We start from the raw sequence: 23,460 nt of genomic DNA on the forward strand, positions 1-23,460 counted from the left end.
CAGATTTAAATTCAGTAGAGCACCTTAGAGACATGGTGTAACGGGAAACTCATGTCATGGATGTGCAGCTGATAAATCTGCAGCAACTGTGATGCTATCATGTCAGCATGGACCGAATTCTCTGAGAAATATTTCCAGCAACTTGTTGAATCAGTTCCAAGAAGAATTTAGGCATTTTTGAAAGAAAAAGTGTTTGCAGCCCAGTACAAGCACATTACAAGTGTAAACAAGTACACTCAATATCCAACACAAGACTACTGAAAGTTGAAAACACATTGCCAAAACAATATCTTAGCTTTAAACTTTATTTATTCAATCACAAAGTAGAATACTTTGGCTAGCTTCCACCCAATGTTAGCATGACCTCATCAGTCATGTCTGTGTGTTTGAGAAGCTTTTTCAGTGCGAAGGAGTCTAATAAAAGTGTTGACACAAAGAATTAAATTGACAAAGTGAGGTTACAGGACAAAATTGGTAAAGAAGCTAACATTAAATATGATTTCAGGTATGTACACCGGGCATATTAGACACAGTGGAATGCTGCTGCCATTAAACTCGTTAAATATGGGAGGGCTGTATTGAATGCCTCTCTCTTTATCACTTTCATAACTCAAAAAAACCCAAAAAAACACATATTCAGTTACATTCAATCAAGAGTTCCTTGCATTATTCTATCAACAGTTCTTTAAGAAACAGTCAAAACATTCACATGAATATCTTCTTATCTATCTTATTGTCTCTCAACTGGATGAACACTGGCAATGAAATACATGTCAACACACAGGACAGTTTATTTGGTGAACTGCTTTTTGTCACAAGCTGCACAAGGAAGTACAGATACTACTGTAAATATGATTTAGCACAACAAAACATCACAACATAAAATACAGCTAGTACATGCATGTTCCTTGTGCTTATACTGTAGGTACACAATGTGCTCTGATCCTTTATCTATAGAAACATAATGCATTGCATGAAAATTGGCACACAAAAGCAGCAGTCAAACTTGTCAAGTTTGCACTTTTGATATTGGTTTGTCAGTGTGGCATCTCTCTATGAAAGCAGTATCTTAAAATGATGTCAGGAACTGGGGGCAAAGGAAGTAAACAATGACAACACACGGTTACACACTCAATCCAACGCTGGTGAGCTGCAGTGATCCTCAGAGGGCCAGAGGACGTAGGAGCCACGACTCTATTTGAGGTGAAAGAAGCTGGATGGTTTGGTAGGTGGAGCCATTAGCATGCTAGCTTGGTTCTTGTGAGTTATGTGGATCTAAAATTCATAAAAGATGCAATTTAGGTTAGTTTAGGTTAGCCACAGAGCTCCTTCTTTGTTGCTGGGTAACTATTCATTTGCCCAGCTGTCAGTAGATACTATGTGGCTCATATCAAGTTATTTTTTAATTTGTCTTTGGATATGAACGCACAGAAACCATTCCCATTGCTCTTTAACTGTCTACATTTTAGCAGAAGTCACTAAACCAATCATTAATACTCTCATTACAGACTTATCCAGCTGTGCTAGGACACCCCTGTCCCCAAGGGGACACAGTCTTTTTGTGAACAGGGCAAATTGCACTTCAAATATTGGCCCACAAAATCCAAAACATGTCTCCAAAAAGGAAACAGTTTGGAACATCCCCATAATACTTGCACATGATTGCCTCTTTCTGTCTTACCCACATAACAATTGTGAGGTGGTCTGAAAGTAGCGCTGCCACTCAGTTCTAAGCGAGAGCCAATGATCTTGTGTTAATATCTGCTGGTCAGTAAAGATGGACACTTGGACTTGACCTCCAAATTGCTTCAAGTATCTCTTTTAAGTTATATTAATCACAATCAATTCTGGTTATACTTGCTGTAGAAGTAACATGATTCAATTTCTGATCAAAAGACATTTATAAATGTTTTAGATTGCATTATGTTGCCGTTGTCTCTTCTCTTCCCCCTCATCATATTATTTAATAATGCTTACAGTACAAGGAGGCTGCATCCAGGGCTCACCATCGATCTGCATTGGAAATGCTTTAGATGTCCTGCACATAGGGAGCAATAACAGCAATGTGTAATTATACTGCACTACATATACACACACTGTATGGTACTGAAAAATATTCCTGTTGTTTAGTAGGTAAAGTTCACAACCTAATGGTAATCTGGGAGGTCTGTGCCAGTCTGTGCCCAGCGCTCTTCAGCCCAGTATAGATTTGTCCCATCTCTATAACCCCTTCAAGCCCGACCACCTCCAATCGTTTATCGCTTATATCTGAGGAGTTGTTAAAAAGCAGAGTAATTTAACAGTGTTTGTAAATGTCAAATCAGGACTACAATCTATGACAATGATATGTGAGGATTCAGGAGTGTAAACAGCTGAGTCTCACCTTGGGAAACTATTTTCAGAGCTTCAGGGTCAGTGATAACCTCACTCTGCTCCAGCCCTGCCACGCCATCAGACTTCTTAGACTCACCCCAGAGGTTGGAGCCTCCGTGCATGCTGGGTATGTTGAGGACAGCTATGCCCTCTAGAGAGACACGAGTCAGGTCCAGAGGTTTTCCGCAGCACTGGTGTTGCAAATACAAAACAAAACAAAATAAAAACATTTCAGCATTATTCACAAATATGCATAGTTCTGGTAAAACAGCCTGACTGTGGCAGAAATTCCGACCTCAATCGTTAGACAGTCCTTCAGCCTCTTACAGGACGATGAGAGGGTCTCCGAAGTGGCAAATTCAAAATACTTAAGTTTGTTCTTCATTCTTAAAACGACAGAGAACAAGAATTTGACCAAAAACAAACACACAAATAAAAAAGCCATGAATTTATTTGTGAAGTAGACTGAGCTCTGTTACACCTCTTATGAGAAAAGGTTCAGACTGCTAACATAAATTCGTACCTGCTGTTGAACCTCTGGGGATGTTTCTCTCTCATGGAGTGGAAACGATGAGCAATAGAAGCATCCTGCACACAAGGATGAAAGTGCAATCACATGAAAAACGATCATGAATCATATTTCATGCAATGCATTCATTTTTCTGATGAATGCACAAACTCCCTGTAGAGTTCGTGACTCACCACTCCAATGGAAAAGTAGTTGTTAATGATCTCATTGGGCACAGGGTCTCCTGCCTCATGAGGGTCATTCGGTATCACTTGGATACTCCAGCGGTCCATGGGGACCAACTCACTCCCTTCAATCTCTTTCATGATTTCTTTCAAATCTGACCCGTCGTATCCTTTCATGGGATTATGATAGAAACAGCTTAAATATGTAACTGACATCTGACACTTTCATTAAAGTTCCTGTTTTGATTGTTGTTACCTCCTCCCCAGCGTAGGCAGCGAGCCAGGTCATTCCCAGTGCCCAGAGGCAGCACAGCTACAGAAGGATTCACCTGGAGGTTTTCTTTGTCTAAAATCACAAGAGATGTTATTTAGTGCTTCAGACGGTTAGCTCAACCTGCTGTCTGAAACTCAGCAGGACACGCATTACCTAAAGCATCCAGAAGCCACCCAACGGTGCCGTCTCCTCCACACACCAAGATCCTGTAGTCGCACAGATTACGAAAGAAGTGCAGACTGAAAGACAGAGTCAGCATTAACATAAATATACTCAAATGACATGTGCATTTGAAATCCTATAGAGTCCTATAATGTGTTTAATGTGCACTGCTGTACCCTGGAGCAGGGCCTCCATCGGACAGATTGTATACTTGGCGTGGATTCAACAGGTACTGAAACTTCCTGAGCACTCTGCAAAGACAAAGCAAAAGCTGTTATAAACTGCCAATGACACAGTATTATCCTATGTATTGATATGGAAGCAAGCATCTCCAAAATGTCAGATTTTTTAGTATGGAGCGTGAAACTTCTGATCCCATAGGACTGTGCTGCCTACCGTTCGCCTTGTTTTCCTCCACTTTTTGGGTTTACAAACACCAGCAGAGGGTGGGTACGAGGAACAGGAACAATCTGAAAAAATCCCACAGATTAGGATCCATTAGATTATGTAAATCATCTGCAAAATACACAGACATTGAGTTATATGTTTTATATACATATAATAGCTCTGGTGGCTCTAAATTCAGTTTATTTAGTGAGATTTGATATTGGGAGACCTGCAGGATGTGGCCATCAAGAGTGACATTCAACAGGCTGGTGTCCTCCTCCTGCCAGAAACAAAAACTTAGTGACCAGCTCACAGACAGATGGCCTAAAAATCTACATTCATAGAGTAATTTAGAGTCATTTTACCTTTGAGACAGCGTAAATGGCCCACGGAGGCAGTATATGAGCTTTCAGCGGCCCGCAGTCACAGTTCGATAAGCCACGCAAAACACATTCATCGTGACGCTTAAAAAAACAAAACAATACTCAGTAAATTAAAAATGGTAATCTGTTCTTACTCATTCAGCTATATAGACAGAGCAATACTTTTCAGCCAATTACACACATTCATACAAGCACCGTTTTCCATGCCTGAGTGCACACACACACTCTCGCACTCCAATGGAGTCATCATACTTCGACATACTGACTGGAGGAGCCAGCTGGTAGCCACCCAGTTGGTGGAGGACCCCACTCTACCTCCGATTCCACAGTGATATGATACTAAGCAGGCCCGATCACATGCAATCTCTGTATTCACTAACGTACTCACCAACTCCTGGCACCACACGCAGCGCTTCCCGGCCAAAGTTTTGATCTTTTTATTGCAGACATCACACTTGCTGGCACCGCAATCAGCTCTGATCCAGTCATGAGCTGGTATCTGAGATGCAGAGGAGGCACGAAACAGGCATTATGCACAAACTGCCACTTAGCACCAGCGGTAACGTTGTCTGGTATTGTTTTCACATTGTGAGTCATGAATATTTACAGAAAGTGAATACTCAGTTTTAAAGGTGGATAAGTTCAACCAGCAGATGCGGGTGAACCAAAGAGCCTACCTGCTTTAATCTAGTGTATAAACATCACAGAAGAAATCACTGGGATCACTTTTTTTCTTTTTTGAAATCTGGAAAAAACAACTAATTTGACAGCATGGATGGGTAGCGCTATGTTCACATATTCATTCATTCATTCATGCTGGCTTGTTCGAGCCGACTTATGTGGCAACCCATCCCTGCATGGCTGCAGGAAAAATTATGTTATAGCTGACTTTAAAGGACTCAGTACAGAATACACCCTGCTCCTAAGCAGCTGTGGAAAATAGCTGCAGATTTATGGCTTCATGATTGAACTGAACTGGCAGATCGAATAAAAACAAACCAGTTCCACCTCCCACAGCAGCTCATTACTGATTTTTTTTTTTACTGTGTCTGCTGCTGCAGGAAAGAAAGTGACCAGGCCACTATCTGTGCTTGTGCAAAAGTGGGACGTTTAACAGATGTACAGAGCAGATTGTGCAGGCAGTAATCCTCATTTTTTTTAAAAACAGTGAAAAAAACAGAGGCTGCACTTACTGACTAATGCACTCTAAAGTTCCCTGTTCTTAATGTGCTTGTGGTCATTGCCGTTTGGTTTTTAAAAAGAGAACAGGTGAAGAGAGAAGATGCGACTATATCCCCATAAACGCACTGAAAATAGCATTTTGCATAAAACGTAAGTGCTGTTGTAAATGTAACCGGATATCTAAAAGCAGAAATATACATAAACCAAAGGGAAATTAAAAGCAATCATTGTGTTCCTTACACCAATTTCCTGTTTAGATTTGACAAAGGTACGAGCGCAGGGCTCGGGATTCTTGTTGGCACACTGGCTGTGGACGATGTACTTGCAGCCTAGAAGGAGAAAATGCAGTGGGTGAGAAAGGTTCTTAACGTTTAATATCAGAAACTGCAGCGATGCTGATAGAAAGCAGAGTGTACAGGTGTCACTGTAAAATGCACGTCTCCACCAGTTCATTTATACAGTGTAAGAGGAGCTTGGCTTCCCCCTGGTGGCGGTTGTGAGCTCTTACAGTTGCAGCTGAGTCCTTGCTTCCCAAGGCCGAGCAGCATGCTCTCACACACGCTGCAGTAGGTTGGCTTGTTAAAATGCTTCATCGTCCATATGTGCTGCCCATCCTTTTCCGTCATCTTTTGGGAATAAGAGAAAATAACAGCAGTTGGTCAGATCTTTTAGTTAAGTCAAGGCAGTTTAACAAAGAAAGGAAGGATTGCATAAAATGTTGGTTTTTTTTCACCTTCAGCCCCAGCAGAACAAGTAAAGGTGCATTGTTCATGCCTCCCTTCAGCCACTCCTCCAGAGTGACGGTGCCACTATCATCCACATCAATCGCTGTCATCATGTCTTTGAGCACCTGTTCCATCACAAAACACCAGAAATTTATACGAATCTTCTGTCACACCCTCAGCCTGTGTTTTCAGGTGCCACACTTTATGTGGGCTGGTAAACAAAAAAGTTCAAAAGCCATGCAGAATAAGAAGAAGAAACAAACAGAAAAAAAGACTCATACTGGTCTGAGTTCAGTCACGTCCCAGCCCAGATAATCAGCGGCACGCATCATTTGAGTGATTATACGATCCACTTCCTGAAAGAGAGACAAAAGAGTTCTGGTGAGATTGGGTGTAACTGTATCCATCCAAACTAGCGCGCAAAAGTAATCTAAGACAGTCAGCGAGGCGCCAAGTGCAATGCACTTAAAACATCGCAAAATTAAAACATTATGTATGCTACAGCCAGAGAAGTTATATATGCGAAGAACTGGCCAAAACTGAGTCCACATGTACAGATATAAGTCTAACTCTAGAGAGATGAATTTCAGTACCTTAATTTTTTCAACATGAATCAACAGGTTTTTTTACACTATACACATAGATCTATATCTATCCCCTTGTCAGTAATTTTGAGTAACTTACAGAGCTGTCCAGGAGTCCGTTGCCATCTTTGTCGTAAAGTTTGAATGTAACTAGAACCAAACAAAGTCAGTTAGTCAGTTAGCTAACCGTGGGTTTTACAGTCGCATATCCTCAATTTTAAGACCTCAGCAATAAATGTGGATTAAATGCAGCTGCAACTACAATAAAAACTCCCAATATGATCAAAAGATAAGTCAAACCAACATTTGAGCTTCTCCCGCGGCTGTTCTTTCTCCAACACTGAGAAGTAACAGGACACATCACGAAGAAAGACTCCACCTGAAAAACAAGAAACGAACACAGTCCTCAGATTTAGTGAGGTTTTTTTAAAAAAAACAGCAGATGAAAATTGGTGGGATATCAAAGTAAGTATTTTATCATAGTTTTGTTGCTGGACCAGGTGCACTAATCTGCAAAGTTCGGCCTTCAGCGTCATTACTGTGACCAGACAGCAAGATATGAAAAAAATAATAAGCACACAAACAGGTGGTCACTGAAAAAATACTACCTTAGCAGATCAGTCTTTCTTTTGATAGTTTTCTGGGAGTTTTGTGCAGCGTTTCCAGCCACATCCAGGACTGAATAGGAGTGCAAAGAACATTTTTCCCCCAAACTCTGTGCTGCACAGTTTTGTTAAAGGACAACAAAGTCAGAATATAAAAAGTCTTTACCTTCTTTGGGCTGAGGGCTCTTCAAGGAGCCGTTTTGCTCCACGTTTTGGAAATAACGAAAAAGCCGCTGGCAGAAATCTGCAGGGAAGTCGTCCACTTCTAAGTAGGTCTTGAGAAAGAGACAGAAGCCCTCGGCATCGACGCACTAAAGAGAGAAGTTGAAGTTATTTCCAAATGAGACAAAAGGATAAAACATTTACATTCAGAGCAACAGTCTGACTACGATTTTTAGAAAATGTCATAAAAAAGTGGTAGAAAGCTTCCTAAAAAGACCGTGTGCGTTTTTAATCAAGCACATTGTTAAAAATAGAGGTAAAGCAAACTTTTACAACTAATAATACAAATGAATAAATTCATGTTTGATTTGTTTGTAATAAGTAGAGTATTAGGAACATTTGACACGGGAAATATAGTATATGATTGCCTAAAAAAGTTACCTCTCCAAAGCTGTGCTGAGAGAATCGACCGCCTGGATGAAACTCCTTAATCACATCTTTCACCCTCAAATTGCTCTCTGCAGGGAGAAGATCAGAGAGGTCAAAACGTAGCTGTAGATGTGGATACACTGTGACTGTCAGTCATTAAATCTGGGTTTGGGCCTTGCAGTGTGAGGTAATGCACACACTACCTTTCCCAGGTCTGGAGAGGAGCAAGTGTAATTATCCATTCATCCATTATCCAGCGTGCAAACACTAAAAGCCTACAGACCCATTTCATTTCTTCTAAAGCCTTTGAGTGGACAGTGGATTATTTTCAGCCCTTTAGCACACACTTTTTTGTCAACACGTGCATGTAATTCTGCGTTCGCTCCAGCCCCAGCGAAGGGGCAGCATGCACTTATGTTTGGGAGTTGCCGCTTGTGATTTTGGGTGGCTGCTGAATGAGTAGCATTAAAGTAAGGCAGTGATACCGACTGCAATTTTAACTGAAATGTTTCCGCCTACATGCAGGAGCAGAGTGCACATGTGTTGCAGGTTAGGATCTACAAAGTTAACTTTTCATATTTTTGTTGGACTTTGCCTGCGACACTCCCGTCTCCACTTATCTTGCTTTTTTTTTCACTGCCTTCATAAATCGTTCTGAAGACTTCCGATATTTATTCTGACATTATCCAGTGCTCAGATGTTTAATTCATTAAAAAGGAGTGAAACAAAAGTGTAAAGTAAAGTAAAAATTACACTTTTTTGTAAATGTGTGATGTGGTTTCCAGTGTCTGTGCAGCCAAGAAGAGTGTTAGTGTTAGTGTTAGATTAGATGGAAGACAGTTACACAGATCGAGAGCGGAGCTATCATAACACATCTGGCCAGTTCATCCTCAGAAAGGTGAAAGCCTGAATTCAGTGTACATGGATGGAGTTTTTAAAAAATACATTTACAGTCATAAACTGACACTGTGAAATAAATGGCATATTGAGCTACCGCTGCTTTATTAATTTAACAGAGAAATTTGCCAGAGTATTGAGTTACACTGCATTTTGTTAGTGAGAATGCACTTGAGACTTGCGTGGCTCTAATTACAGTTTTAATGCACGCATTGTTTTTATATTCTGTCCTGGACGCTGTCGTCTTTGGCCTCAGTAATCACTCATTGCTTTAGTTTTATGCCTTTGATACAAACACAACAGTGTATCTTGTGTGCATCAAGTGCTTGGTGTAAAGGGATTTGTATATACATTTTTAATCTGTAATAAACGTGTCAACTTTATTATTATTACGATTATTGTTCCAGTTTACTTTACTTACAGGTTAAAAAACAATGTAGAAAATGGAAACTTACCTTCCATGTAGTGCTGCAGCTGGATAAAATCCACAGGAGTCAGAGACCCTTCTGTATCATCAGAGGAGGCCATCCTGGTCTGCTCCCTGAAGAATGAGGGAACAGTGACTGGACATTCACAGAGGTGTCAATAACACCCAGATAAAGCACTAACCTGGCCAAGGAGACTGCAGAAACTAGGAGGCAGCCATACATGTAACATGTTTTACGTCATGTTTTGTGTTTTGTGTCAGCAGAACTGGTTTGCCTCCATTCCTGGGACTGCCACTAATGAACAGAGCATACTTTTCTTAACGGATACCAATCTAAAAACTTGCTATTAAAACAACATTGCTTCACTGACCACTGCTGATTTTAAGGAAAGAGTAGTGAAAATCAGATTGTATCATCCTGTAAACATGGAGCTGAGGAGTAACAAGTAATAACATCAAGAGCTCCAGATTGTGACTACTGACGATCAACTGCCAGCAGCAGAGAAGCGGAGGAGTAGATGTAACACTGGCCTGTAGATTTTCTGGTTGTGCAGGTGTACCTGTCCGGCTAAAACCACTTTTTAACTTCCCATCAGTTTAATGAGCAAAGCAGCAATTAAGACCCCTTTTAAAAGGGGGCATCCGTCAAACAGGATTATAATGTGAAGCCAGGATGTCAGCCTGGCTGACACACACACACACCACACACAAAGGCACACATTTACATAATATTTTAACTTGTTCGGCTCTCGAAGTGCTGCACAGGTGCTCGGACAGAAGGAGGAGGGCTCGTGAACTCTAACAGGCTTCTTACCTTGACTCTCTCTCCTGGGACGGAGGATGGGGGGAAATAAAGTCTCTCGTAGCTTCTCCAGCAGCATACACCGCTGCTATGCTGTTTGATGGCAGCTGGTGGTTGTGGGTGAATGTCTACTGCGGTATTAGCGGATAAGGGATTAAGAATGGGCGGAGGAGGAGCTTTTAGCGACATAATTACAGATAGTGGCACCGCCTAGCGCGTGCACGCACAGAAAGGCGCACGCGCGCACACTCGTTAGCGCTATTGTGCCCTTACAACAGGTCAACACAATTATCTAAACACTGCGGCTCTCAGCCTGGACGCTGGAATGTAGCGGAATGCATGAACAGGTGCGAATGAATGAAAACTCAGAGTACGAACCGGTGAAGCGGCTTTCACGTGTCGTTTTTTAGTTAGTCCCACTTGTGCGTGGACTCTTCACAGTATACTGGTTTTCCACCCTGAATGTTCTTTTGACTTTTTGTCGTAAATTATGACTTCTGGTGCAAAACATGACTTTTTATCGTAAGTCGGGACTTCTGGTGCAAAACGTGACTGTTGCCTCTCACATGTAGACATTATGCCACAGACAGACGTTGGTGGGGTCGAGAGATCTTTTTATTGAGGGGGACAGCTGTTTAACTGTTAAATGTCCTTGGCTTCAATTGTGTTCTTTTTTCGTTGGTGTTACCAGTGGGTTTTTGAGTCAATGCCAATATTTAGAGAATAATAAAATCCTTATACATAATACAAGGAAGGCTGGATCCATGCTTTCAGATTATTTACACCAAATTTTGACCATACCATGTCTGGATACCTAAGTGTATTGAGTTGTTGCCATGTGATTGCATGATTACATATTTGTTTAAAAGAGCAGTAGTGCAGTGAATGGGTGAGTATATAAATTTATATATTTATATTTATTATATTTATACAGTTTGTTAAAGTTATATTGAAAAGATGACAGAGGCATTGTTTTTACATTCTAGCAATGAATTTCACAGTGCTAGTTATTTAGTGAAGATGCCTCTCCACCACCATGTGATTGGTTGATGCTATTCTGCTACATGTACTGCAGATACTGCTGAAATTATTGTTTTTCACAATGTGCTCTGTAAAGGAGTACTTGACAATTATCAGCCATTCTGAAATATCAGTCCTGCTCTGATTGACTCAAAGGTTGGTACAGACACTCATGGTACCTCAGGATGAATTAAACAGGTGCCCTCATGAAGCCAACAAAATAAAGTTGCGTGGTTCTTTTCAGGTTTGCAAACTGAGGAAAATCTATTCCTTGGTAGCATCGTGATGCAGAACACTCTATTCTGTATAAACATATGTAAATCTCCACATAAGCACATTTCCAGTATTTCTCCTTTTCAGTCTAAAAAAAAAGCTCAATTTGAAATGAGTATGTGGGGAAAAAGACGTTACTAGAGACATTTAGAAACTGCCTAAAAAATTGCCTAACGTGTGGATAAGGGAAAAGCCAAACTAAATTTAAATTTGTGCACCCAATTCTTGTTTTTGAAAGCCGGATAAGGAGGTGTAGCACCCCATTTTCTATGTTGCTTATATTCTGGATAGAAAATAAAACGTTTCTAGATTTTTGAAAGCTTGAACACCAACAACTTGGATTTCCTACTTGGAAAGTCAGAGCAGCCTTAGCAAGCCTAATTTAACAATCCAAGATGAAAGATGAAAGTAAATAGTTGTAAAACTGTAAAACGTTTAATCTGTACTGCCAGTATTGTGTATTTGTCATATGTCGAGCATTGTCCTGGCTCTATCCAAGTATATGCTGCAGTATAATGCTGCTGATACCTGAATGACTCTACCTTGGTAACACCAAAACAAATCCTGTTTTTCCTTACTATTTCTGAAAACTGCTAACTTGGGAGTGACATTAATTCCTGAGATTCCTGACATTCAAGTTCCAAGGTGCCTGGAACATGGCATATATAAGCTGTTTTCCTTCCAAGAAGGCTCTCCTCGCCTAGGAAGGCTGGTGCCTTTCAGGCAGCTAACTTGGTGTTCTTTTCATTGTGTCATAGTTTTTCCTATTTTAAGTCTATAGGTTAGCACCTAGCTTTCTTATATTCATCTTCTCTCAGGCTATGATTAATAAATTGGCTTAGTAAAAATTTCTAATTTGTTTGTCTCTTCTTTGTTATGTCTTCAATGAGCCCGGTATAACACGGTTAAACCTTGTGTTTCAAGGAGGCCGCTATCTTACAACTAGGCTGTTATGTATTCTAATGTAAACTCACTGAATTTACAACCAGTTTTCAAGAGCTTTTGTTTGGTTTTTATTTCCAATTTCCCTAATAGGTTTTGGCCCTTCTGGTACCGCCCTGGAAACGCTTCTGTCTGATGTTCTCAGCTGAAGCGGTAGGTGGCGAAGAGTCACTTCCGTTACAGATGATAGCGCAGTTAATGAGCAGAAGAAGAATTGCTTCACGCAGATGTTTACGTTCTCCTACTTCCGTAGCTACCTAAAGCGGAGTAACGTTACCAGTCTGACGCTAAAGCGGACATTTCACCAGAAAATCTCGGTCATGTTTAGTTTTCTTTACCTCAGTATTAGAGCGGCTTAGCGGATCAACATGATTCAGGCCATGTGTCTCCCGCTGTAGGCGCTGCATCGCGAGTTTTTCTCACCATTCATCGCAGGCAAAGCAAAGCTAAAGCTAGCGCCGTGTTAGCAGCTGGTCAGAGGCAGTTGGCTCAATTTAATAAAGGATCTTTCGATCCGCACTCTGCCCCCTTGTTAATTTAGATTATCACGCAAGGCAGTCATGGCCACTAGGCGTCTGACAGATGCCTTCTTGTTAATGCGGAACAATGCAATCCAAAACCGGCAGATATTGGCTGAGCAAGTGAGTACATACGACCCCCGTCTGAGTACACGTAGCAATGCTGCGGTGAGTGGTCTGCATCGTTTTGACATTTTACTGTGTGTGTTTGCGTATAGCCAGTCACCGATCCCTGTTAGCTAGATCCAGGTGTGTGATAGCTGTAGCTGCTGTTAGTTATTATCCTGGATGACCTCCACGACGTTAGTGTTTCAGTGGTTCACAGTGATGTGACTCAGTGGGGCGATGATGGAGGATGAAGAAGTGTTGCAGGCATGCTTTTAGCTAGTTAATGTCTATAACCGCCCGTTTTTTAATGACAAGAATATATATTTTATATATATATATATATATTTAGGTCAAGGTTAACTGAGGGTTATGGTTGATTTCATTTTCTTCGCATCCTCTCGTGTGCCTCACTGTAAAAAAACAAAAACAAAAAAAACCCCTGCTGTGGCCTTTCAAAAGCCCGCATCATACTGAGTCGTGACCTGTAACTGATCTAGAGTGTAGCTGATTCTCTTCTGCAGTTATTAAAAATAAATATAGTAATTTGAAAAGCAAAGGCAATGAAAATGCTCGTAAAGCTTCCTGGAAACTGTTTGTCACTAAGAAATACTACCTATCCTTTAATTGTTAAATTATATGGACAGAAGTACTGGGCCACCCGCATGTCACAGTAGCTGTTATAACACCCCATTCTAAATTGTTCGCCACACTTTTCCATTTCAACACGTGGATTTTTTTTTTTTTTTTGCCCATTTAAACAGAAGGCCACTTGTGCCGTCCGAGGCTGATGTTGGTTGCTTGCAGTCTCTCTTCTTGTTCAGTGTGCTCTGTGTTGGTGGACGAGTGAGGTTCTTTCTCACCAAACTCATCCAACCATGCTTTGTGCACTAGGGCACAATCATACTGAAACAGAAAATGAACTTTACCACGCTGCACAATTCCAAGCTTCCAACTTGGATTTTTCCAATTAATGATAAGATGGGGCATTCAGATTTCCCTAAGAGTAAGAGTTCAGGACCAAAGCACATAAAAGCAATGATTAAGAAATGTGGCCAGATACTTTTGTCTATATAATGCAGATATAATTAAAAACAAGCGAGCTTTTTAGTGATCACGATACAAGAAGAATATATTTATATGTTCCTCTATAGCAGAGCTGTTCTTTCTGATAGTGATTTCCGTGACACTGAATAATGATTTAGTTTCTTTTTTCTAAAAACAGCAGTCGCTGCATGGAGCTTATTGCTGGAGAGCTAAAACATCAAATGCTGGCATGTTTTGTTTTGTTTTTACTAGCAGTGATAAAACCCTGAATTTAATGTTGATGCAGAAAAAAACAAAAAGAAAGAAATTAAAATCCTGCCATGACCTACTTATATTTTTAGGTTAAACTCCACCACAGTACAAAAGTTATTACTTTCCCTGACACAGTTTTGAAGCTTCTTCAAGCGGGCAGGTGTATGCCACACGTGAATATTCACACTCTGCTGTGAACATTTTATCGTGCTACCTGCACGCTGGTGTAGATTAGTTTCTTCCCGCTGGAAGCCCAGAGATCATGAACTTTTAAGGTTAACACATTCTGCATTTGTTTGGGGAAAATTCTTAGTAACAAAACCGGCCTTTGTTACTTAGCTGCCACTCCTCATGGCGCTGAACGAAGTGGAAATGCCGATCTCTCCACACGTACCCGGGTATTTTTGAAAACGCAGATTTTTCTATGCGTTTGCGCCTTTCGTCCACACGTAAACGGCGTTTTCGGTCACTGAAAATGGAGATTTCTAAAAAACGCCTGCCAGGGTGGATATTTTCGAAAACTCAGTTTTTGCATTTATGTGTGGACAGAAACAGCGGAGAAAACGCGGGGTCAAAGGTGTGCTCCTTTTTTGACGTCACACTGTGCGCCACTTTATTGTTTCGGTGAAATGAATTTCTACAACACTGTTACTTGTACTCTCTGCAGTGTTTAAATGCTTACATATACACACACAGCTACTGTCCCTCCACACATACGACTGGGTTCTGCTTCTATGCCCCATCTTTGTTTGTTTACTATTTCCCGCCGAGACTTCTAGACTTCTGATTGGCCAACATTTCTACACGGTTAGGAATATATCGCCACCTGTTGCTTTGGCATGTTCCTAGCAGCGTTTTTCTTCATTTCTGCGTTTACGTGTGGATGGGATTGTTTTTTAAAACGAAAACGGAAAATCTCCGTTTTCAAAAATACCCGTGTACGTGTGGACGTATCCTCAGTAACACAAGTGATTTCTTCAGGCACATCTACAGAGTGGAGCCCTTTAAATGGCTGTGGCTCCTGGAACAACACTACCTCTCTGTAAGAGTGTCCTGTTTGGGTTTAGATCAGGATCAACAGCGAGCAAGCTCAGAGTGAGGAAGATAGAAGCATTGCTGTGGCTTCATTTTTTGGGAGGGTGATTCATGCCTAATAGGGCACATGAGCTAGTCATACACTGTCTGTTATTTTTCCTTCCAAGAACCAAAACAAAAAAAAAAGATTACTCAGTCGGTTCTTGGCATTTTGTTTCATCTACAGAACAGCTGGTGTAAAAGAGCCCAGAAATTTGGCTTTGGATAGTTACACTCCCCACATGTGTTGGGTCATACACTGATAAAAAAATTTTGATACCAATTCCATCATTGATTCTTATTATATATTCATTCCTTATTAATTTTCTGCTTGAAAAATCTCTTGAGTCCAAACACAGTGTAGAAACAGACTAATGGAAACCCTCCAGCCCAATGACTTTGCTGTCAGCTGTCAGAAAAACATGTCAGCATTAATGAAAGGCATTGTTAAGCTCTGAGGCACAAGATTCCAGGGGAATAGAAAATTTGATAGTGGTTCTCAACTGGAACGGTTCCCATCCCAACCCTACCTCCTCTGCATGTCTGCACACCTTTTTTTTGACTTTATCTCTGTGTCCATCATCTCTTCTCAGATAGATTTAGTTCCCTGTTAACTATTCACAGTGAAAATGTTGTAATGAGTGTTTTACCTAGCAGGATATTAGCTGCCAGTGAAGAACAGTAAAGAAATGAGTGAAATCTTGGAACAGAATCGAAATTCTGGATTTACAAACGATCTCTTGTGCCCAAATGAGCATCTTCTCAATATCTGTTCAAATTGTTTAGTCTCTTCTTCAATGAAACTGTTCCAACCACTTTATCTTATGTCTGAAATGGCTAAAAAATACAGGTAGAAGTGTGAAGTGCAGGTTCAGTCTCCTTCTTGTACTGTAACAAACGTCTGTTTGACACTGGCGTCGTGTTACGCTTCATCAATATAGGGGATAAACACAGTTGATTTAAATGTCTCACAGGCTTGGTCATTAAAATTATGAGGGGCTAAACTGATTAGACCAGTCGGCCGTTATCAAGCCATCACGTTGAAGCTGTTAGAATATTTGGCTCAGGTGGTTTTTAGTTGCTTTGTTGCAGCAGGACCATTAAGTTGCTTAGAGCTGCGTCTAAAATTGCGTTAGCTGTTAGAAACGAAGAACATTTTGCTGCTGGCTGAACACTCAGGTTTGAAATAAGAAGGCAGCAGACCAAGTCGCCTCTCGCTTTTTTACTGACAAATCAATCACTGAAGAAGACAAAGCAACTAACAATGAACTCTATTTAATCTAAAACTCTTAAACTCATTTTCCTTTTCTTAGACTCACAGGTTTCTGCTCTCTCTGTTCTCACACTGTTTCCTCCTTGTAATCATTTGATTTAAAGTAAAATGATTTGGAAAAGGTTTCTGGACGATATTTTTCTATATTTAGTTTAACTGTACACTGAATGTACAATGAATGTCAACAGCCTCTTTTACAGTGATTATTATTCCTAATTCAAAGTAATTTAACAGTGGGAGTGGATGGATATTTATATTTCATGGGCCTCACTTTCTATTCCTTTTTTTCTCCTTTTGCTTGTTTTCGGTTGGATGGGACCGCTCTGATATCTGCCAATCATATTAGGAGCTTGATGAGGTACTATCATTTCTCTTACTAAAAGACGGAACACCGTCATCTTCACCCTCTATCACGTAAAACGTTTTAATGGATCCTCTTGTGTCTTTAAGTTGGCCGATGATCGGATGGCCCTGGTTTCAGGGATCAGTTTGGATCCCGAAGCCGCGATTGGGGTCACCAAGAAACTGCCCCCCAAATGGGTAGATGGAGTAGATGAGGTAAACTGAAACTGTAGTAGAAATTTGCAGCTACTTCAGTGTCTCTTTAAAGTGAAATTCAGCAAATAAATTAATACATTTTGTCTTCAGATCCAGTATGAAATCACAAGGATCCAGCAGAAGATGAAGGAACTGGCCTTGCTTCATGACAAGCACATGAATCGTCCCACACTGGATGACAGCAGCGAAGAAGAGCACGCCATAGAAATCACAACTCAGGAGATCACGCAGGTGAGATAATTTAGCAGCACTGTGCATATGTATGCTGCCTATTTTTAGACTTGAAATGCTGATTCTTTTCTTTCAGCTGAAAATCTGCGTGGATATGTTTTAGCTGTTGTTTTTATTTGAACATAAGTATTTATGTGAGAGCACGCTCTAGTATGGAGCCTGAAGTGAATTTAGAAATGAAACAAGTAGAGTCGTTGTTGTTTTTGCAGATGTTCCATCGATGCCAGCGAGCCGTGACTGGTTTGCAGTCTCGCTGTGGTCACTGCACAGAGCAGGAGGAGCGACTCTTGAGAAACGTGGTCTCCTCTCTGGCACAGAGCCTGCAGGAGCTGTCAACCAATTTTAGGCACACACAGTCCAGCTATTTAAAACGTAAGGACTGCATGGCATGTTACATGTTTGGGTTTTTTAACTGTTATTAAGTATTTTTGTCCTCATGATGTTTTAATGCCGTCTAAGCATTGTGCCATTGGCTTGTCTGACAGGTATGAAGAATCGAGAGGAGAGATCAAAGCACTTTTTTGACTCGGGGCCCTTAATGGAAGAGGATGAAGATTTAGCTCTATATGACAAGGTGAGGACAGCATGTTTAGAGCTGGGGTGTCCACAGAGAGCTGCTCTTAAGTTTAAATGGAACACACCGGTAAAACGGGTGCAAAATAATCATAACAAACAAACCAAACGCCTTTTCCAGATGATGAGCAGTTTAAGAAAACAGCTTTTTTAACAGTGTTTCTTCATTATAAGCAGTAAATCAAAGAAACCCATCAGCACGTCTCAGTCCAGCAAACCAGACTGAGTTGTTTTTTTATTTTTTGGGTTATCTGTTCCTTATTTTCTTTGGTGTTTCCTGGCAGGATGCCTGATGCGTTTGTCAATAAGAAGGCTCTAAAATTGATTCTGGCTCAGATAAAGTCACCAGTTCAGAGTTTTAGGATATTTTAAAACAAAACACAGTAATTGAGATAAATCCAGTGGTTGTTGGCCTACATCTCTGAACACAATGCATGTATGCTGACACTGTGTACACAGCTGCTCTGTGTATACAGTGAACCAAAAGCAGAAGTATCCATGACTATCAGTACCATTAAGATTTAAAAAAACAAAAAAATAATCAGTACATCTACCAATGTTTACACATTTAACTCCCAATTTGTACTAAAAATAGTTACATTGAGTTTAGGTACTTCTTAACGGACAGGAAATGGCCTCAGTGGAGGAATTAAATAAATGCTTTGTTTATAAAATGGGTGGTCCTGGGTTTAAAGTCACCCATTTCTGTGTGGAGTCTCTACAAAAGATGCGCATGTTGTTGGTTATATTGGAGACTCTAAACTGACTGTAGGTGTGAATGTGAGTGGGAATGGTTGTCGGCCTCTGTGTGTTGGCCATGCAACACATTGGCTACACCACACTACTGTAAAATCTTCTGTGTTATTGAAATGGAAATTGGTCTGAATAAAACAAAAACAGCTCATTACCCTGCCGCTGTCCATCTAGTCTGTAACATTTGTATATTCAGCCTTGTTCTTGAATCTGTCATTTTTCAGGGGTTCACGGACGATCAGTTGATGCTGGTGGAGCAGAACACAGTCATGGTTGAAGAACGAGAGCGGGAGATCCGACAGATAGTGCAGTCTATCTCAGATCTGAATGAGATTTTCCGGGACTTGGCAGGAATGGTGGTGGAGCAGGTATTTGAAGCAAATTCACTGAGCTACCACAGGAAAAACGTGCCCACACAGGCTTCAGCCACATGTGAAAATGGAAAAAAGATCAGTTTTATCAATCATTAATAACAAAAAGGAGCTAAGTTAAGCTCATTCTGATCCTATTCGGCAGGAGCTTTCAGATTACTTTTGTTTGTATAAATAGTATTTGAACAAAATAACTTAAGATGTTATTTTTAAAAAACACTTTGAACTGATCTTTAAGGAAGAGTATACATAGACTTGTGAGGAGTTTTGCTACAAAACTGCAAACACGATCTACAATTATAATGAGTTTCTTCCCTTAAACCAAAAAAACACTCTTTTTGTCCTTCCAGGGCACCGTTCTTGATAGAATCGACTTCAATGTGGAGCAGGCTTGTGTTAAAACAGAAGACGGATTGAAACAGTTACAAAAGGTAAACACTAAATTTCTTTATTTAGTGTCTTGTTTTTTTTTTTTTCAGGCAATTTCATTTTTTTAAGTAATTCTAAACATTTTTTGGCTTATGGAATGAAAACTGTAAATAATGACCAAAGTGAAATAATAGGTATTATAATTATTTGTAGCGGTATTAGTAGTAGAAATTATTTTAAAGACTTGTTTAAATTTCTTATGAAAGCCAAGCTGTGATTTGTTCATACACATGCTCAGAGGCACTTCTAAATGTATTTATAAAGTACAAAAAAATGAATCTATTGTTTTGTGCCTGAAACATTCATGCGTGTGATATACACAGTGTTAGCAAATGAGGGTCAGTGTTCTTTTGGACAGACTAAGGTGGAGATGTTTGACCATAATGGCAAAAAACAAACACAGCATATCGGCACAAACACTTCATACCAGCTGTCAGCACGATGGAGAAGAGGTCCTGGATTTGGGCACCTTGCAAGCACTAAATTGACCATGAACTCTTCTGTATGCCAAAGTATTCTAGACTCAAATGTGAGGTCATCTGTCCAACAGCTAAAGTATGGTTAATACTGGGTTAGGGCTGTGCGATGAGACCAAAATCTCATATCCCGATATAAGACATCTATCGTCCAACCTGGAGTTGAGTGTTTGAGCTGATGCATGAAACTATATATTTTTAGACATAAGTTGTAACGGCCGCCGTTTTCTTTGTGAGTATTTATTACACGGCGTGCTGCGAGAAAAAAACAGTTCTAACGAGTGAGTCCAAGGTTTATTTTTTAGCACCTGACGGCTCTTTTTTTGCTTCTCATCCATAAATACTCTGCATCCTCTTTCACGTGATTCAGTTTATTTTGAAAAGTCTCAACAGGATCTTGAGCTTTATTGTCAAAGGTTTATGTGGAAACTAAACCAGCGGACACGCGATGGTTTTACCGTCGTTGTTGCTAACGACAACGCATAAAAACAGGCGCTTGTCCGTCCGTAGTGTGGTTATATTAAATATAAGAGAAAGAGAGAACTTTAAGAAATTGATATAGCCACTACAGTGACCATCAAAACCATGAAAAAATATTGCCGTAAACGTTTATTTTGCGACACCATGAAACAAACGATAGCGTAAAATGAAAATGTCGTCATCCGCTATATATTGTTATATCGAACAGCCCTATACTGGGTTATGCAACAGGACAGCGATCCTAATCAAGGTATTGCAATGACACAATCACAGTCCAGACCTCAGCCTGACTGAAAGAGAGCTGTGCAGAGACAGGCTTGCTAATCTCAAAGAACTGAAACAACGTTGCAAAGAAAAGTGAAGCAAAATTGATCCACATCTATGTGAGACACTGATAGAGTCATACAGAAAACGATTACTTCCAAGTTGCTGCTCAAGGTCGTTCTACAAGCTGTTGGATGTTTTGTTATGTAATGTTTCAGGAAATTTTAGAGCCTGTTGACCAGATGTTTTTTCTGTCCTGTGGTGTAAAAAGACCCCATCTGTACTTATTCATTAAAAGTGAATGGTGTTATGTAAAATTATTCTTATTTTCTTTTCAGGCAGAACAGTATCAGAAGAAAAACCGAAAGATGCTGGTCATTTTGATCCTTTTCATCATAGTCATTGTTCTAATTATTATTCTTTTTGGAACAAAGTTCTAATCACTCATTCCTCCGTTTTTGTTTTCTGTCTGGGTGTTTGTTGTGCAACTGTGTGGACTTGGACTTGATTCTACCGTCTTTCACACCAACCGGGAAATGCTAAGAAGAAATCTTTGTGGGGACACTGTGGGTTAGTGGAGATGGGGGTTTTTTTAATGGGAGAGTTAGATTTTTTTGTTTTGTTTTTTTCTGTTATTTTTGACGGATTTGAATGAAAAAAGCAAAACAATCAACAGTGTCTATTTTTCCTAAGTGACTTTGACAGAGGTTTGTTCAACCGGACATTTTCATCTTAGCATTATATTTACATCCCAGCTCAGTATTTTACTGTGAAAGACTTGAGAACTTTTTTTTTTTTTTTTAAATGAGGGCAGTACCATTTAAGATCAGAACAGCCATTCAGTACCAAAGGACCATCTGTTTTTTATCAGTTTATTCCTCACTTTAGAATAATAATACTAAGGTCCTTGTTACCACACGGTTGGCCTGAGGAGGGTTTATGCAGCCATACATCTCCTCCACTTCATTTTAACTTCATACCTGTTGAACACTTGCTGCGCTCTAATGAAGTGCTCATGTTAAAAACACTCGTTTTTGTTCTCCATGGTCTTTGCATAAAGTGCTACCTTTTTTTAAGAAACCCTTGCAGTTTGCACATATTGAGCCCTGAGGGGTAGGAATGGGTCGGGGTGTCGTGGATGTAATACTACTGTCATTTGTATGATAAGCAAATTATTTATTTTCAAGTAACTTCATATAACCCAGAGATTTTTTTTTGTTTTCTGTCAGGTTTGCTGTAAATTGAATAGAGTGTATGTGTAGTCTGAGCACAACAGTTAATAATCACTCCACTGAGGAAATGGATGTAGTACAACACAATGAAGAGACATTTGAAGACCGCATTGTGATTTTTTTTTTCTCCCCGTTTCTTCTTTGTTCAGATTTACACATTACATTTCATTTGGCTGTCTGATGAGCTGAAACAATGGAGCGCTTTTTTAAAATATATGTACTCAACTCTACACTTTACATGTAAAATCATCTTTGTCATTGATGTGAAATTGTATGTAAAAAAGAAGAAGTCCAAGTGGTACTTTACTTAAGTATTGATTTTGGAAACCAAACGGGTGAGGAGACAGCAGCTTAATTTTTAAAAAAATAAACCTGGAACATGAGTCGGTGCGTATCTGTGTATTCACGTCTTGCACAAATGGTACTAACTGCAAACAAAGGTCACATTACACTAAAAACTATTAATTTAAACATCTGTTCCATGAAAAATCACCTACCTAACACGATTTTTTTTTCTTTTTAAAACTTTAGCGCATTTAATGAAGCCATGAAAATTTTGACCTCACACTAAAATTCCAGAGTTGCAGGTGCCCAAAATCCCACTCAAGGGATTTAATAATGCACTGCTCTATTTTCAGTTTGATTTTGGAAGAGCTTTTCCCATGTGCATGTAGGGTTTGCTTGGGGATAATTCCCAACATGTGGGATTTGGTCATCCCCGACTCATTACTGTGAGTAGTCTTGTCTCTCAAAACACAATTTGGGGGAGAAACCAAAATTAACATTCCTCTATCAAACACAACCAACCTTGGAAAAAGGCACCGCAGCTTTGGAGAAAATGACTTCTGTAAGAATGCCATGACAACCTGACTGGTATAGTGTCATGGATAAGTTGCAGGGCAATAAGTCCCTGATATAAACGCCATGGAAAGCATGGCATGACAGACAGACATCGCAATCCTCCTCCACAGACTCAGGAGCATCTCCGGGTGGCACTGACTGATAAGTGGGCTGAGGTCCCACAGGATGATTTTCAGAGCTTGTGCTTGTCCATGAGGAAGACACTTACTTCCATAATCAGTGAAGATCGGGGGGACACTACCCTGCAGTTTTATCGCTTCACCAGTGTATGGTGATTATGCTTGTTGACATTTTTGTTGGTTTTGATATTCAATAAAAGGTGATGAGATGCAATATATCAGTGGTAATTTGCATACAAGTAAAACTACACCACTCTATTTACAAACCAGTTTAGTGGGATGTTATTAAATTCCTGGAGTGTACACATGAATGGGTTGAAATTTTGTGATATTCAAATTATTTTTTTAACTGCATTCTTGAGCCACATGTATGTTCAGGACTGAAAAACATCTAAACTCTGTTAAAAACTTCAACCAACCGCTCAGATCTCGAGTTCAGGGGTCAAGCTTTCTGGAGATGTGACTGCAATAACTTGAGATACCACACAGGATTTTGAAACTGATGTCCTAGTTCTGTTTGGGGG

At 40.1% G+C, this 23,460-nt stretch overlaps 2 protein-coding genes across 6 annotated transcripts; one reads left to right on the forward strand and one right to left on the reverse strand.

Annotated features, from left to right (window-relative positions):
• Nucleotides 1-289: 289 nt before the first annotated feature.
• On the reverse strand, nt 290-10,230 carry dgkab (diacylglycerol kinase, alpha b). Of its 2 annotated transcripts, none has more exons than XM_004545037.5 (24): nt 10,098-10,230; nt 9,312-9,397; nt 7,972-8,048; nt 7,535-7,679; nt 7,068-7,142; nt 6,864-6,913; nt 6,461-6,535; nt 6,188-6,304; nt 5,963-6,080; nt 5,695-5,783; nt 4,661-4,771; nt 4,255-4,353; nt 4,119-4,169; nt 3,899-3,972; nt 3,679-3,753; nt 3,494-3,579; nt 3,323-3,412; nt 3,076-3,236; nt 2,897-2,961; nt 2,669-2,759; nt 2,384-2,564; nt 2,148-2,268; nt 1,978-2,038; nt 290-1,275 (listed from the first exon to the last, which is right to left on the reverse strand). In XM_004545037.5, the coding sequence occupies exons 2-24, from the start codon at nt 9,382-9,384 to the stop codon at nt 1,195-1,197; spliced, it is 2,166 nt and encodes a 721-aa protein (XP_004545094.1). In that variant the 5' UTR covers nt 9,385-9,397; nt 10,098-10,230; the 3' UTR covers nt 290-1,194. The 2 variants fall into 2 exon arrangements, with proteins under 2 accessions (XP_004545094.1, XP_076740064.1); XM_076883949.1 differs by lacking the exon at nt 10,098-10,230 and adding an exon at nt 9,466-9,676.
• Nucleotides 10,231-12,503: 2,273 nt separating this feature from the next.
• Nucleotides 12,504-22,339, forward strand: stx16 (syntaxin 16). 4 transcript variants are annotated; one of them, XM_004545033.4, is made up of 9 exons: nt 12,504-13,006; nt 16,936-16,947; nt 17,040-17,147; nt 17,238-17,378; nt 17,588-17,750; nt 17,864-17,952; nt 18,929-19,072; nt 19,426-19,506; nt 21,063-22,339. In XM_004545033.4, the coding sequence occupies exons 1-9, from the start codon at nt 12,881-12,883 to the stop codon at nt 21,162-21,164; spliced, it is 966 nt and encodes a 321-aa protein (XP_004545090.1). In that variant the 5' UTR covers nt 12,504-12,880; the 3' UTR covers nt 21,165-22,339. The 4 variants fall into 4 exon arrangements, with proteins under 4 accessions (XP_004545090.1, XP_004545092.1, XP_004545091.1 ...); XM_004545035.4 differs by having other exon boundaries at nt 12,504-12,961; XM_004545034.4 differs by lacking the exon at nt 16,936-16,947.
• The last annotated feature ends 1,121 nt before the right edge of the window (nt 22,340-23,460 follow it).

Source organism: Maylandia zebra, linkage group LG5 (assembly GCF_041146795.1).
Source record: "Maylandia zebra isolate NMK-2024a linkage group LG5, Mzebra_GT3a, whole genome shotgun sequence".
NCBI lineage: Eukaryota > Metazoa > Chordata > Actinopteri > Cichliformes > Cichlidae > Maylandia > Maylandia zebra.

Bases quoted from the DNA above. Each gene is read 5' to 3' on its own strand.
- dgkab (XM_076883949.1), bottom strand. From the start codon at position 9,506: ATGTATGGCTGCCTCCTAGTTTCTGCAGTCTCCTTGGCCAG. The intron at 3,973-4,118 runs GTCTCCCAATAT...GGATTTTTTCAG, and splicing joins TTGATGGCCACATCCTGCAG to ATTGTTCCTGTTCCTCGTAC. The intron at 1,276-1,977 runs GTAAGCATTATT...TATGAATTTTAG, and splicing joins GGATGCAGCCTCCTTGTACT to ATCCACATAACTCACAAGAA.
- stx16 (XM_004545033.4), top strand. From the start codon at position 12,881: ATGGCCACTAGGCGTCTGACAGATGCCTTCTTGTTAATGCGGAACAAT. The intron at 17,751-17,863 runs GTAAGGACTGCA...CTTGTCTGACAG, and splicing joins ACAGTCCAGCTATTTAAAAC to GTATGAAGAATCGAGAGGAG. The intron at 17,953-18,928 runs GTGAGGACAGCA...GTCATTTTTCAG, and splicing joins ATTTAGCTCTATATGACAAG to GGGTTCACGGACGATCAGTT.